General features: G+C 47.5%; 1 protein-coding gene across 8 annotated transcripts in view; it reads left to right on the top strand.

Annotated features, from left to right (window-relative positions):
- The window catches only part of RPH3AL (rabphilin 3A like (without C2 domains)), a 59,066-nt gene that overhangs the window by 13,428 nt on the left and 32,845 nt on the right, over positions 1 to 12,793 (top strand). For all 8 annotated transcript variants that reach the window (XM_075771379.1, XM_075771384.1, XM_075771383.1 and 5 more), the window contains 2 exons: positions 40 to 169; positions 4,221 to 4,307. In XM_075771379.1, coding sequence (XP_075627494.1) covers positions 40 to 169; positions 4,221 to 4,307 — 217 coding nt within the window. The remainder of the gene's footprint in view (positions 1 to 39; positions 170 to 4,220; positions 4,308 to 12,793) is intronic.

Genomic DNA, 12,793 nt, shown 5'->3' with positions numbered 1-12,793 from the left:
GTGAGTGCTGTGACCTCTGCTCTGCCTCGTTCCCCACAGGCGCCTGGTGGAGCGGCTGGAGAACATGAGAAAGAATGTGATGGGGAATGGCCTCTCCCAGTGTCTGCTCTGCGGTGAATTGCTTGGGCTGCTGGGCAGCACGTCGGTCTTTTGTCAGGATTGCAAAAAGGTGGGTTTGGTCACACAGGTTCTGCCTGTTCCTGGTAGCAAATCTGTCCAGAAAAGGCCCCCAGGCCTCTTGGGAGCTAGATAGCTCTGCAGAGTTATTTTAGCCCCAGTTGTCTAGATCGTTGCTGTCAGACCATCAGGTTTTGTCTTGCATCCTGATTATCTTATTCCTCAGGATCCTAAAGAGCCTAAATGGCACTCAGTGCTGCGATGGGGTACATCAGCCCCCTCTGCATCTCCCACTCTGGGGCTGCAGAGTGGGAGAAGGGGCAGAAATGTACATCCATCAGAGGCAACTCATAAAAGGGTCTGCGTGCTTTACACTTCTTTACTGCAAGGTCTGCCCTTGGGCCTTCCAGTAACGTATCTCTTCAGAGGACTCAAGTCCATCTTCAAATTCCAAGTCAGTGTAAGGTTTCCAACCCTGATGCATAAATTAGCCTGTGCATCTGTGACTGCTTGTGTTTGCATGTTGTTGGCAGGACCGCACGGGTGCTGTTTGAGAGGCAGCGGCAGTTTGCAGGGAGACTGCTGTTGTACCCTGGGGAATGGTTGTTGCTTGTCTAGACTCTGCAGCCAAGGGGTTAATCTGTATTGCGGTGGAGATGATGATCTCCAAGGCAACCACCTTATCCTCCCTCTGCTGGGAGGCTGTTTTTCCTGCACTTGAAGCCCATCTTTCCCTGGGGAGATACCTCTGTAAGTGGCTTTGCCTCAGCATGTTGCCTGGGGAGAGGTGAGGGTACCTGCTGGGTGCAGGAGTGTTTCTGACTTGCTGGTGGTAGGGTGGAAGGGTACCCTGGTGGGTACTGGAGCCAAGGACACGTTTGCCCATGTCACCCACCCTGTCTCACAGTGTCCACAGGACAGCACTTAGTAAAACCTGCTCCTTTGCCGTGGAGTGCTGCATGTTGGCACCTCTGTGGTTAAGCAGCCATGCAGGCCACGATGGAGAACCTTTCGTGCTGGCACTGCTGGAGTTTGTGAGAAGCAATTCTCGTGCGGAGCAGGCTGCCGGGCTGGGTCTGCGCTGCTCCACAGTTGGCTGTGGCACTGCTGGGCTTAGAGCTCTTGTAAGAGAGGGCAGGGAGGTGGGTGCCCCTTGCAGTCAGAACCGAGGTCCCAGCATCCCTCCATACGTGTGCCCTAGGCAGGGAGCTGCTGTGAGCTGTGCTGCCTTTGCTGTCGAGTGGGTTTCTCCACTGGAACCAATTTGCAGAAGTAGCTTGACTGAGGCAGGGGTTATGCAGAGGATTGCTTGTAAGGGAGGGACTGGGAAAGTAAACACAAATCTTTGAACCCCTAGGTCCTAAGGCAGGGATAAAGTAGCTTTTTAGGAAGGGGTGGAGAAGGAAGCAGCTGTAAGGTACTGGGAAGTGAAAGGTCTGGTGTAAACGAGAGCTACAGGGCAGCTCTTCTGGAGAGGAGCGTGGGCTCTGTGCACACACGTCTGTGGAGAATAAAGGGCGGGATGGCAGACAGGAGATGGCGAGCTGTTTCCTGAATTTCAAGCACGCAGAATAACAGGATGTGCTGTATCCTTGCCTTCTTCCCTTGGCGATTCTGCTCTCACCTTGTCCAAAGCCAGCTGGGTCACTTTGCCACAGCACTTTCTAACCTCCTTCCTGTGAGCCTTGTACACTAATGAGGAGGCAAAAGCTGGTGCAGACACTTCCCTGCCCTGTCTGCTGGCAGTTGCAGGTAGTAACCCCTCCAGCTGGTGAGGCTGCGTGAGCCTGGGGCTCCAGGGGGGCTCCAGGAGGGCTCTGGCCAGGAAACCCCAGAGAAGGGATGGGTTTTCCTGTGGTTATTCCCTCTTTTTCTGAGTCTGTTGGGCAGTTCAGGAGGATTCATATCCAGGTTGATTTAAGGTGAGACCCTACTTTTCCAGTGTGCATTTTGCAGCTGCTTTCAGCTTGGCTGCACTTTTCAGCTGTGTGTGAGCTCAGGGCAATGCTGACTGGGTGCCCTGGGCTTCTTCCCTTGCTGCTTTTTAATGTTGTGGAGTGAACTCGGGGAACAGTCAACCCTTCGGCAGAGCACACAGAATGGACTGCTACTTTAAGCTTTTTCCCTCTTCTCCGGGGATGTCCATCACTCATGCAGTGTTGTATGCAATAAGCAATGACTTGTCAGGGAATTATGGATTTTTAAAGTTCACATTTTTCTTGCTAGTGTTGCTCTGTTACCATCTCATTGCAACCCATTTAATTTAATAACAGGAATTGTCGTAATGATGCATCTGAACCATAGCAAAGAACTTAACTTCAGCAAGTCCCTTCTGCTGAATAGAGGTTCTCTGTTTCTTATAGCCTGGTAGATTTTCCAAGCACCACTTTCTGTTTTATGAAGAATATTTTTAATACTAGTTTTTGTTATCTTAGAAATAAATGCATTATGCCAAGACAGAGATGTATGCAAATCTAGATGTGTTAACAATAGCAGTAGTTAGACAAAGCATAATGTATCATTTACCATGCAGAAGGTATCCGTGTCATGTATAAAAGGTGAAGTATAAGTAGGAGAAGAAAGTGCTTTATCTTGTATTTAATGGGGAATGGGTCTGTGTTTACTATCCTTGATTTTTATGTTTTCTTCTGAGAGGTTGTGAGTGACGCTCAATTTTCCAGTTAGTCTGCAGGGAAGGGGATGAGGAAAGCCTTGGCTTACATTGGAACTTCCAAAATTTATGGCTAGGAATAAAATCGCTTGGAAGCTTCCACTAGAGGGAGTGTTTGAATGTGCTATACGTGTGCGGACTGGGATCTTAGAGGGTATTTAAGACTGAGTTGCTCCCTCTAATTTTGGTTTGATGGAGGGAGAATTTGTGGCACTTTGGGTGGTGTCTGCTAATTGCATCTGCAGTTGGCTTAGGTAGCACCATGTTGAGTATTGATGCACCAGACCCAATAGGTTGTTCCTTATTTCTCTGGGAAGATGAGGGCAAGGACAGGAACAGAGAGATGGAGAGAAGCACCAACCTCTGTGGGGCTGCTGGTGCTGCCTCCACTTTCTCTGCACCATGAGTCAGGGACAGACCTGCCTCTGGACTACACTGACCAAAATAGTTGGGTGCATTTATTCATGCAATGAAGCCATTGCCTCAGGTACCGTTGTTTTGCTGCTCTCCTCATCCAGGCATGAGCACTGAGGGCTGAGTGAGTCACTGAGACTTTCGTCCCTGGACACAGACCTCCTGGCTCGGAGGAGGAGCAGCCTGGTTGGGAGGATATGTAAAACCTTAGCTGGGGAGATTAAATTCACATGTCTCTCTAAGCAAGGTTTTGCTCTCCAGGGCCCTCTTGTGAGTGGCTTTTGCTCTGTGAGGATCAAAGAATTCATCCAATTTCTCATTCAAGCTGTAAGCCAAGCCTGATACACATCAGCTTCATTATATGATATTAGGTGATTCAGGTTGTAAATGGCTTGTAATGCCAGCGGAGACATGAAAGTTCCCTTGTACAGCAATAGAGGCCGTGTGGTGCTATCAAGCATTCTGCTCAGGAAATGTGCATGTAGGCATGGTCGTACCCGCTTCCCAAGCAGCCACAAGTCAATAGCTGCCGAGTGCGTGCTGAAATGGAGGGGAAGCCGTGGGTTTTAAGACTGTGTATGTGAGGGAAGGGAGGAGAGGATTTCCAGTCTTGCACAAACTGGTGCTTGTTTTGTACTCGGTTACAGCTGCTTTCCATGCCACAGTGATTGGGCTTTAGGATTTAAAGAAATAAAAAAATGTTCTAGAAATATGCCTGTTGGTCATGGGGTTTGCAGTTCTCTTCTCACCCTGCAGTCAAGGACTGTGCTGTAGATTTGCCTTTGTCTCATGTCTGTATAGACTTGAAGCAGTGGTTCAGTGAAGCAGACCTCTGATCAGTGGTTCTCTAGGATAAATAAGAAAATTCTGCCATGTTTAGGTATTTAAGGAAAGCAAACCAGAACTGTTGGGACAGACGCTTCTCGATCTTTTTCTCTCCCAAGGGCTATACGGCTGTGGGGAGTTGCTAACGCCACCTTTTTTAATTATTTTTTTTTTCTCTTTCTCCTTGTTTCAGAAAGTTTGCACCAAGTGTGGAATAGAAACCTGTGTAACCCAGAAACGTCCTCTTTGGTTGTGCAAGATCTGCAGTGAACAGAGAGAGGTAAAATGCAAGTGTGGAGAGATGGGGCTCAGCAGCGTGCACCTAAGTCTGTGCTGAGTGTGCCTGGGCTCTTCCCTGTGCCTGGGCACTGGGACGGAGCTTGGGATGGGGTTTGGGAGGCTTGGCTGGCAGCCAGGCAGGTTCAATGAATCCACACAATGGTGGCAACTTTGATTTGTGAAGGGGCGGAGGGGAAAAAAACCCACACCAGTCCCTGCAGCCTGCATGGCTTTGTGGAGTTATTCTAGCCATGGTCATAAAGAGACTGTTACCTTTTGCTGCTGCACTCTTACTCCTAGCTCTGTGGCAAATAAACTTGGCCAACGCTGATTCTTTAATACAGCTGAGAGATCTATAGGATAGCTGCAATATTTGTACCTCTAAAAATAACTAGGATTGCAGCTTTTAAGTCTGTTTTCCTCCCTGCCTGCAAAATCCCATAACTTGCTAGTGTGTGAGACTTCTAATGCAGGTCTCTCAATTTTTATATCCTTTATCCTTGACTTTATGCTGCAAAAAGTAATGGCCTGCCTCAATTCTTGTCTGCCAGCCAGCATCCACCAACATCAGGGCTTGCTGCTCTACAGTGAAGTCAGTGAATTTGTTCTGTGATTACAGAAAGATTTTTACTTGTTCCTATCGATTTATTTTGGGCTTTTGCTTGTGGTCCTTGAACATCAATCCGGTGTAGTTATTTCTGACCACTGCAACTAACTGTGAGACCTGGGTGCTCTGCTAGATCAAATTTTGAAGTATAGTGAGAGTATTTGTGCAGGTGTTTGAGATGCTGAATTTTTAGGGTTTTTTTTTTTTATACTAGTTGTGGAAACTTGGCATTGCTTAGGTTTTACATGGGAGAGGTTTGTCTGTGTGGGAGCACTTGCGAAGTTTGTGCCCAGGTAGGATGAGGGGTACATGGATGCTGCCAGTCTTTAACTTTTTGAGCAGCAGCGTGGGTAGGGCAGGCAGAGAGCATTCCAGCTCCTTGGATATTGCTAATAATTTGATACACTCAACCATCTAGATGTTTTGAATTCTAAATGGAAGTCCAAAAATGGAGCGTGAGACAGGTCAAGATATTTTCTGTGTTCTGCAGGGAGATGGGTATGGGACTACCGTTGACTTCATTTCTTTTATTCTGTTCTTTCTGTATTTCTTCTCTTCCCACACTGTATAATAGGGATTTTTTCCTATTTCTTATAAAAATAATGAGGAGCCATGGTCACTGGACAGAGAAGAATATTAACCTGTCCACTAAGTGTTATGTGCCGCCAGTGTGTGAGGGTACGGTAACCTTCAGAGTTCGCTCTCTCCGTGAAACCTGAGATACGGCCAAAGTGCTTCCCTAATGAAAATGGATGGAACTTTCCCTCTTAAACTGACTAAAAAAATAGCTTAATCTTACCTCCCAGCCCTAGGTTTCATCTTTATTTTTTTGATTCTCTTTAAGGGTGGTTCAGGTCTGTCTCCTTTCTTGTTTGTGGTGGTGCTGGTACCCTGACCAGAAGGTGGGAAGGGTCATAGTGTGGGCACACAGTCAGGCATCAACTTATACATCCCCTCTGCTTTTATTTTGGGGAAGACAGGGAAGCTTTGAGAATTAGCAGAAGCCTTGAGGCATGTCACCCAGAGGAAGGAAGTTGAGGCAATATCAGAATAAATGCCTGGAAAGTGGCTTTGATCAGGTCCAACCTAAGAGTTTGTGGGAGGAAGAGATGAGGCCCTTACACCTCCAGCTGATGGCTGCTACTAGTGGAGTCCCTGAAGCTGGTTCAGGTGTCATGATATTACAGGGCATGCACTAAACTACCAGGTTTCTTTTAAGGGCTTGTGTTCACAACCGGTTCCTTGTTGCCATTAGTTTCTGTGATCTGGATCTGTCTTGTATTGCCATCTGCTCTGGACAAAACCCATTTGGCCATGTTCTTGGTGAAGGTTATATTTGCTATCAGTGAGTGCAGATGGATGCCTGCTCTTTGGAATAAGATACTCTCATTTCTGTCTAACCTGCTTGGTGAGTCGGTCCCATTTTATTTCCTGGGATGCAGGCAGGGAGCTTCAGGAACCCACCGAAGCACTTTGGGTTTTGTGATGCAGTAACACCTCAATACCACCCTTCTCTCCCCTTTGCAATGCACAGCTTGACAGAGCAAGGTTCTTCTTTAGCCCGTGCAGACAAAGCACATGCTTAAAGTAGGGTTGTCCCAGGCCACAGAGCTCTGGCAACACCTCCCAACTTCTTGGGCTGTGCTCAGGCCCCTACACTTGGCCAGCTCTAGTGGGTGAGTGTTTGATGTTGGCTTGGAATGCCCGCCCCCCCCCCCCAGCAGGTGTGATGAGATGTGGTGTTTCCAAGTAGGTGATTCCCTCCACATCAGCGTTTTCATAGCCATCTGTAATTTTCTGAACCACCGCTTAAGCTATTTGGGCATGATGTTTATGAAGCTCTCGACTCTGTTAGTGAGAGACTGTCAGGCACTGAAAAGTGAGAAAGGGAGGTCGTTTGGAAACCTGGATGGACTAAATGATGTTGGCTAGAGTCAGTAAGCGTCATCTGGCTGGGACAAGAGCCTAGGACTGTAATTGTCCCCTTTAGCCTCTGCCACGCACTGGGTGAGCACGTGAGTCTTGTGGCCCACCAGGATCTCAAGCCAGGATGGTGTGGTTGGACATTCACACGTACTAGCTAACAGCTAAAGTGTGCGGCTTTGTTCACACGTGCTAAAGCTCTCGTCCCTCCATCTTCCTTGTTATTATTTATCCCTGTATGCTTGATTTAAGCTAGCATAAGTTTAGTGGCATGTGGTAGTCATCTTCCCCCTTTTGCTGTGTGGACAGAATCTCTGCTGGCTTCAGTTACGATTAAATCATCAGTATGCCTGGGTCAAAATGAAGACCAAAGTAACAATCTATTGTTTACATCAATTTTTCAGTTGGAGTCGAATGCTTAATGCCCAGAGACCCCTCTGGGAATCCCGGCCTCAGCCATTCAGAAGTGTTCTTTGCTGCTTTCTGTTTCCTTGAAAACCTCCACTGGGAAGGCTGTGCTGCATAGCAATGAGGAGCAAGTTGCTCTGACACTGTCTTGATTCTGGAGAGTGGAGGTGATTAATGGATTCTGCCTGCTGCTTGCGTCCCAATCATCCAGAAGCAAAACAGTGTGTTCGGCAGCACTCGAGCTGCCGAGCGTGATGTGTACATGCAGGGTGAGGGTCTCCAAGGTGCCAGGGAGGCGCTGGGAGGAAAGTAATGTGTTCTGACATGGCTGGGACCTGACAGAGCCTGAATGTTCCTACTGGCAAAGAGAACATCCCCAAGGACCGGCAGACACCCCTAAGTCATAAGTATATGTCTTCTTCCTGAAATAAGCTAGACCTCATCTGTTTTAGGCCACAGCTGGCCTGTTGGAGATACCACTTGTCCCAACTTTTGCAGAAGCATCTATTGAAAACCCCCTTTTGTTTTTCCAGGATTCCATGGGCATTTTCCTTTGTGATGTCTGCCGGGGGTGGTGGAATTAAAGCAGGATTGGATTGTGTTTTATTGTTCCTGCAAGCAGGGGTAGAAGCAAATTCGGTGAAGCTCACATTCACTTTCGAGGGCAAGAATCTCCCTTCTTTGCTCCTCCATGTGCTGGAGCCTTTCTTGGCTTTGCATCGCCTTTCTGAAGACTGAGCGTGGAGGGCTGATCCTCCTTGGGGCAGTCCTGGTTCTGCATGCCTATGAAGTCCAGTGGCACGATCAGGACTGCAGCAAGCATTGGCTGTGGGTTTGCATTGAGCCTGTTGGGTAACTTGGCAGTGAAGTAGTGATGCACCCACGGGAATGAGAGTGCAGGGCAGAAAGGGAGGAAGTCCTCCAGCAAAACGGGCTTATTGCAGCGGCTGTCAGAAGAGCAAAACTGCCTGGGAGGAGCTGCGATACAGCTGGAATGATTCCCTGCTGCCAGGCCTCTGGCGAAGCACGTGAGCTGGATAACAGCTTGGGCAGCAATGCCCATGTTGAATTAGTCGCGTGTGGCTGAAGTCTGCCTGTCACCTCCTGGCCTGAAGGGGAAATGGGACCTGCTGGGTTTCGTCAAATCCCTGCCCAGCCGTTTAACTCTCTGCACAGCCTTGTTTTGACTGATACCACCAGGTTCTACAAAGCACCTTCCTGAATTACCACTTTATATATATATTTTTTTATATCCATAATTAGCGATGCTATCATCGTAATTAAAATCCTCTTGGAAACGTTCGTGCACATTTACATTTGAATCGAGACATCCAAAATTGTAGCGATAATGAAAACAGTTTCAGTAGGGTGGGGGGAGATAGCTTTTTTTAAACCCCATTGAATATGAAAGCGAGTGTCAGCTATCAGGGACCTGTTAAAGTTTTAATTTGCCCCCTCTGCTTCACTTTCCCTTTAATTTCTTCTCCTCCGCTAAACAGCATTTTCATGGCTGGCTGCATTTCTTGGTTTATCACAATAAACCATACAGAGGAAGAAGATTACTGCGCTGGAAGAACGGAGTTGTCTCCTCCCCTTTTGCCCCCAGGGCTTCCCTTTTTGGATATACACTCATACCGTTTTGAACGTTATAAACCAACACAGCCCAGGGTTATTCCTGCCTGGCATGATGATTTCTTGGCAAAATACCATGCTGATGGAGGGGAGTGTTTATTTTGGGTGACTCTGGATTGAATCAAAGTGATGTGCACCTGTTTGCAATTCAAAGAACGCATCAATAGCCTGCCATATTATTTTGGGGGGTGGTAGCAAGTGGTTAGACTCAAAATAGTGTCCTCTAGAATAGAGCCACAGGAAAAAAAGAGGCCTGATTGAGAGGGGAATGATAAATGGTTGAAGGCTGGCAGCCATTGCAGCTTGAGAAACGTCGGGGTCAGAGGTGTGATAGATTTTGCTATTCCGGAAACAAAGCTCCGAATAGCAATTTCACTGCCTTTTAATTTTCTTCATCCTCAAGTGCTGAATGTGGGAGTTGACAACAGATTGCTGTAAATAATGTAATTGGAAATCTCTGTGTTATGGAAAAGCAGATGAATGCAAATAACGAAGCTGAAGAGCGCTTGCTCTTTCTCCCTGCCAGTGGTTTGCAGCGTGCCAGAGACGTGGTGGAGAGCTGGGACAAAGTGAGTGTGTGGGCATGTGCTGCGTGAGGGCAATGGCAACGAAGTCCTCCCGGGGAGGCTGCATTTGCGTTGTAGCCCACGAGAACCTGCTCCTCCGCCTTTCAGCTGGTGGGGGATTGAGCCGATAACGCTGGTGTCAGCATGGGAAGCTAAAGGTAGCTGTTTTCCTCTCGCATAGCCCAGCCCGGGCTGCTGCGAAGGAAGGGGGCTGCAGAATAGAACAGCTACTGCGTGGCGAGCAGTAGATGGTAGAGGGAAATGTAGCTGTGCAGTGAAAAGCCTTTTTAAGCTGGGGGACTTGTGGCTTGGTGAAGTGAACTCTGGGGGGCTGCGAGTGTTTGTTATGATTCTTTCAGCTGTGACTGTGTCCCTTCATCAGCAAGTCCTAATGTTTTCTCTGTTTAGGAGCTTGTTTTAGCACTTGTGTGTTCAGAGGAGGAGAAAGAGGAGGGAGAAGTATGAGCAGTAACATGCTTTTCACCAGGGCCCAGTGATTCTCCGTTAGGTCCCATTTACAGGCTGCACTTGAACACGCTAAATAAAAATATGCATCTGCTTCCGACTGTCTCATCCTGTAGCTGTAATGATGGCTTGATGCAACTTTAATAGGAGTATTATTAGGGTTATAAAAGGCATTGAGCTTTCTGGACTTGTCATGGCCACGGCTATTAAATTGGTTTGAAGTAATAAGGAGTCTGTTGCTAAAGTAGCTCTTCTCCCCTGTGTCCTCCCCTACTTTGCTTTAGGGTAGTTTAGGCGTCAGGGGAGGCAGAAGGACAGGAGGCTGAAGCAAGTCAATATTTAGTACGGATTTTGGTTGCGTTTGGCTGGACCAGTTGGAGTGCAGATGGCCAGGTTGTGTGGCTACTCTGTCCTGAGCTGGGCCACTTCATCCTGATCTGGGATAATGCAGATACAGATCTTTACTCCCCTCTGTCAAGCACTCGGAGCAAGGGATGATAAATGTTACTTAAAATGGGATTGCTGCAAGAGACTGGAAGGGGGCTGGCTGTCCTCGCTGATAAAATTCCAGCCTCACCCAAACTCAGGCTGCCGTGGGGGCAGGATTTCACCTTATGTGCCAACAGGACTAGTGGGAGCAAAACTCTCTTCTCCTTGGGAAGAGCAAACTCTTGCTAATAAACAGGAGTTTTAGTCTTGAATCACTGTTATAGATTTATTAATTTAAAATCAAGCAAGAACTTTGCTGTCAGGCCACTCCTGTGATCAATGAAACTACCGTCAATAGCAGTCATCAACGTTGATTTGTTTTGATGCATGGATGCTAAAACTAACCTGTGTGCCCATGTGCAGAACAGAACGTGAACTGCCGTCGTTACGGATGGGGCATGCTGCTAACCTAGGGGGAGCAGATATACTGAATTAACATAGGGGAGAGCATCTCGCTGCTGCTGTTTTAGAGCTGATCTCAAAACAATTTCAATACTGCTGTAATGAGACCAAACTCTATTAGAAGCACCAATTTAAAATGAATATGTATGCACAGAATCAATTTTATACTAGTATTAGTACATCAGAGCTGGGTGTATTATATCATTAACTCTTTCTATAACTAGACTTGCTTTGGGTTGGTGAGAAACCTGGGGGTGACCAGCCTTTTCTTACAGCAATCCTTGCTATGTCTGATTGGTTTTATGGTGTGCCTTAATTGTAGTTCTCATGAAGATAATAGGTCTCTTCAGTGCTTCAAATTAAATTACAGATGTTGCAAGGTCTGTTCAGAGAACAACTGTAAGAAGGGGTTGCTTCCTCCCCAGCGGTTTGTGTGGGGAAGCTACGTGTGCCTCAGCTACTGTGTGCAGCAGGGAACGGACAACCTGCCCTCCTTAAGCCACGGTGCTGATCAGGGTGCAAACCCCGTGGCTGCAGCAAGTCCCTGTTCTGCCCGCCGTGTCCTGTGCGTGCAGCTGCTCCCAAGGCCTCTTGCCTTCCTAAGGCAAGGGGAGACCAGGGTTCGCCCAGCCTGCAGCTCCTGCATCGTGTATGTTTACCTTAGTTGCAGTGGGCTAAGCTCTGTGTAGAGGCATCTGTCCCAGATTTAAAAAATGTGTTGCATTTCCGAATTCTTGGCTTTGCGAGGATAGCAGAGCACGTTCCTCCAGGGTCTCTGTGCTGCACTGACGTGTGCTGTTGTACAAGCCGTACCAAATGCTGCGCAGTCCCTATGTGCTAGCAGAGGGGACGGAAGGAGCTGTGTCAGCTTGTGCCTTGACTGGCTGGGTCACTCTTTGGCTATGTGCACACTGGTGAAGGAGCTGATAAGGTGTCCTGCCTGTCAAGGCCCCCTCTGTAGAAGAACTCACAGTCTTCTCTCCTTTGGGGAATTGACTTCTCAGCTTTTCTCTTGGATGACAGCCTCACCATCCTGCTGGGCTGTTACCCAGCACGAAAGTATTGATGTAATTGCAGGGTGCTCTCACCTCCTTGTTTCTAGATCCTGCTATGGTGCACACAAGCTTCTCTCTTGCACTCTTACAGTAACTGGCATGTGTGCTTGGTCACAGCGATGCTCTGCTTTCTTCTGCTGGGCGCTTTTCTTTTAAAAAGCATACTCCCAGGTTGCCCTCTGAGTTGAACTTGGCTTTCAAGACCCCAAACACAAAGATTTTAGCTCTCTGTGTTGATGGCTCTGGACTAGGAGCCAGGCAACCTGCTGAGCAATCTCCTCCCATCAGTGAAATGGTGATGCTGGTGTCCTGCTTTTTGTGCCTGCGTGAGAGGAACTTCTCATGAGTGCCAGGTGTTGTCACTGCCCTCTGCTTTGATTAAGCCCTAAATGCAAATTGCAAACATATTGCTGTAATTAGGGATATCTGCATTTGCACCCACTGCCATCATGGTGATACTATATGCACGGTGCTTTGGGAACTTGGACTAGAAACACTGATCTCCTTCACTCTGAACAGAAGTGCAAGGTTTCTACCCCTCTGCGTGAAATAGAAAATGATATTTTTACTATATTAACTTATTTTTGCCCTGGCTGTCTCATTAGCTCATTATTAGACTGCTGGAAGGCACAAAAGAATTAGGTTTTTAGAGGCCATTTCTCCTTGTCAGAGCTGCCATCCTTTTCCCTTCCTCTGGCTCACAGCAGGCTTTATATTAAATATACTTAATAGAGCTCCTTCATCATAAGCTGCATTAAAACTAAATTGGAGAGTAGAGGGCGTTCTTACAGGAGATATTACAGTTTAGCGCTCGCAGTCCATTTTCTGCTGCAAGTTCAGGTTATTTGAGTGTCGTTCTTCTCGTTCTGGGGTTTTCAAGCACACTTGTTAAATGATCTAGCTCAGCCTGAATTGCTCTGTGAAATGAACGCCAAGGTTG

Source organism: Balearica regulorum, chromosome 19, assembly GCF_011004875.1.
Source record: "Balearica regulorum gibbericeps isolate bBalReg1 chromosome 19, bBalReg1.pri, whole genome shotgun sequence".
NCBI lineage: Eukaryota > Metazoa > Chordata > Aves > Gruiformes > Gruidae > Balearica > Balearica regulorum.
This window is presented reverse-complemented; position numbering and strand designations above follow the sequence as displayed.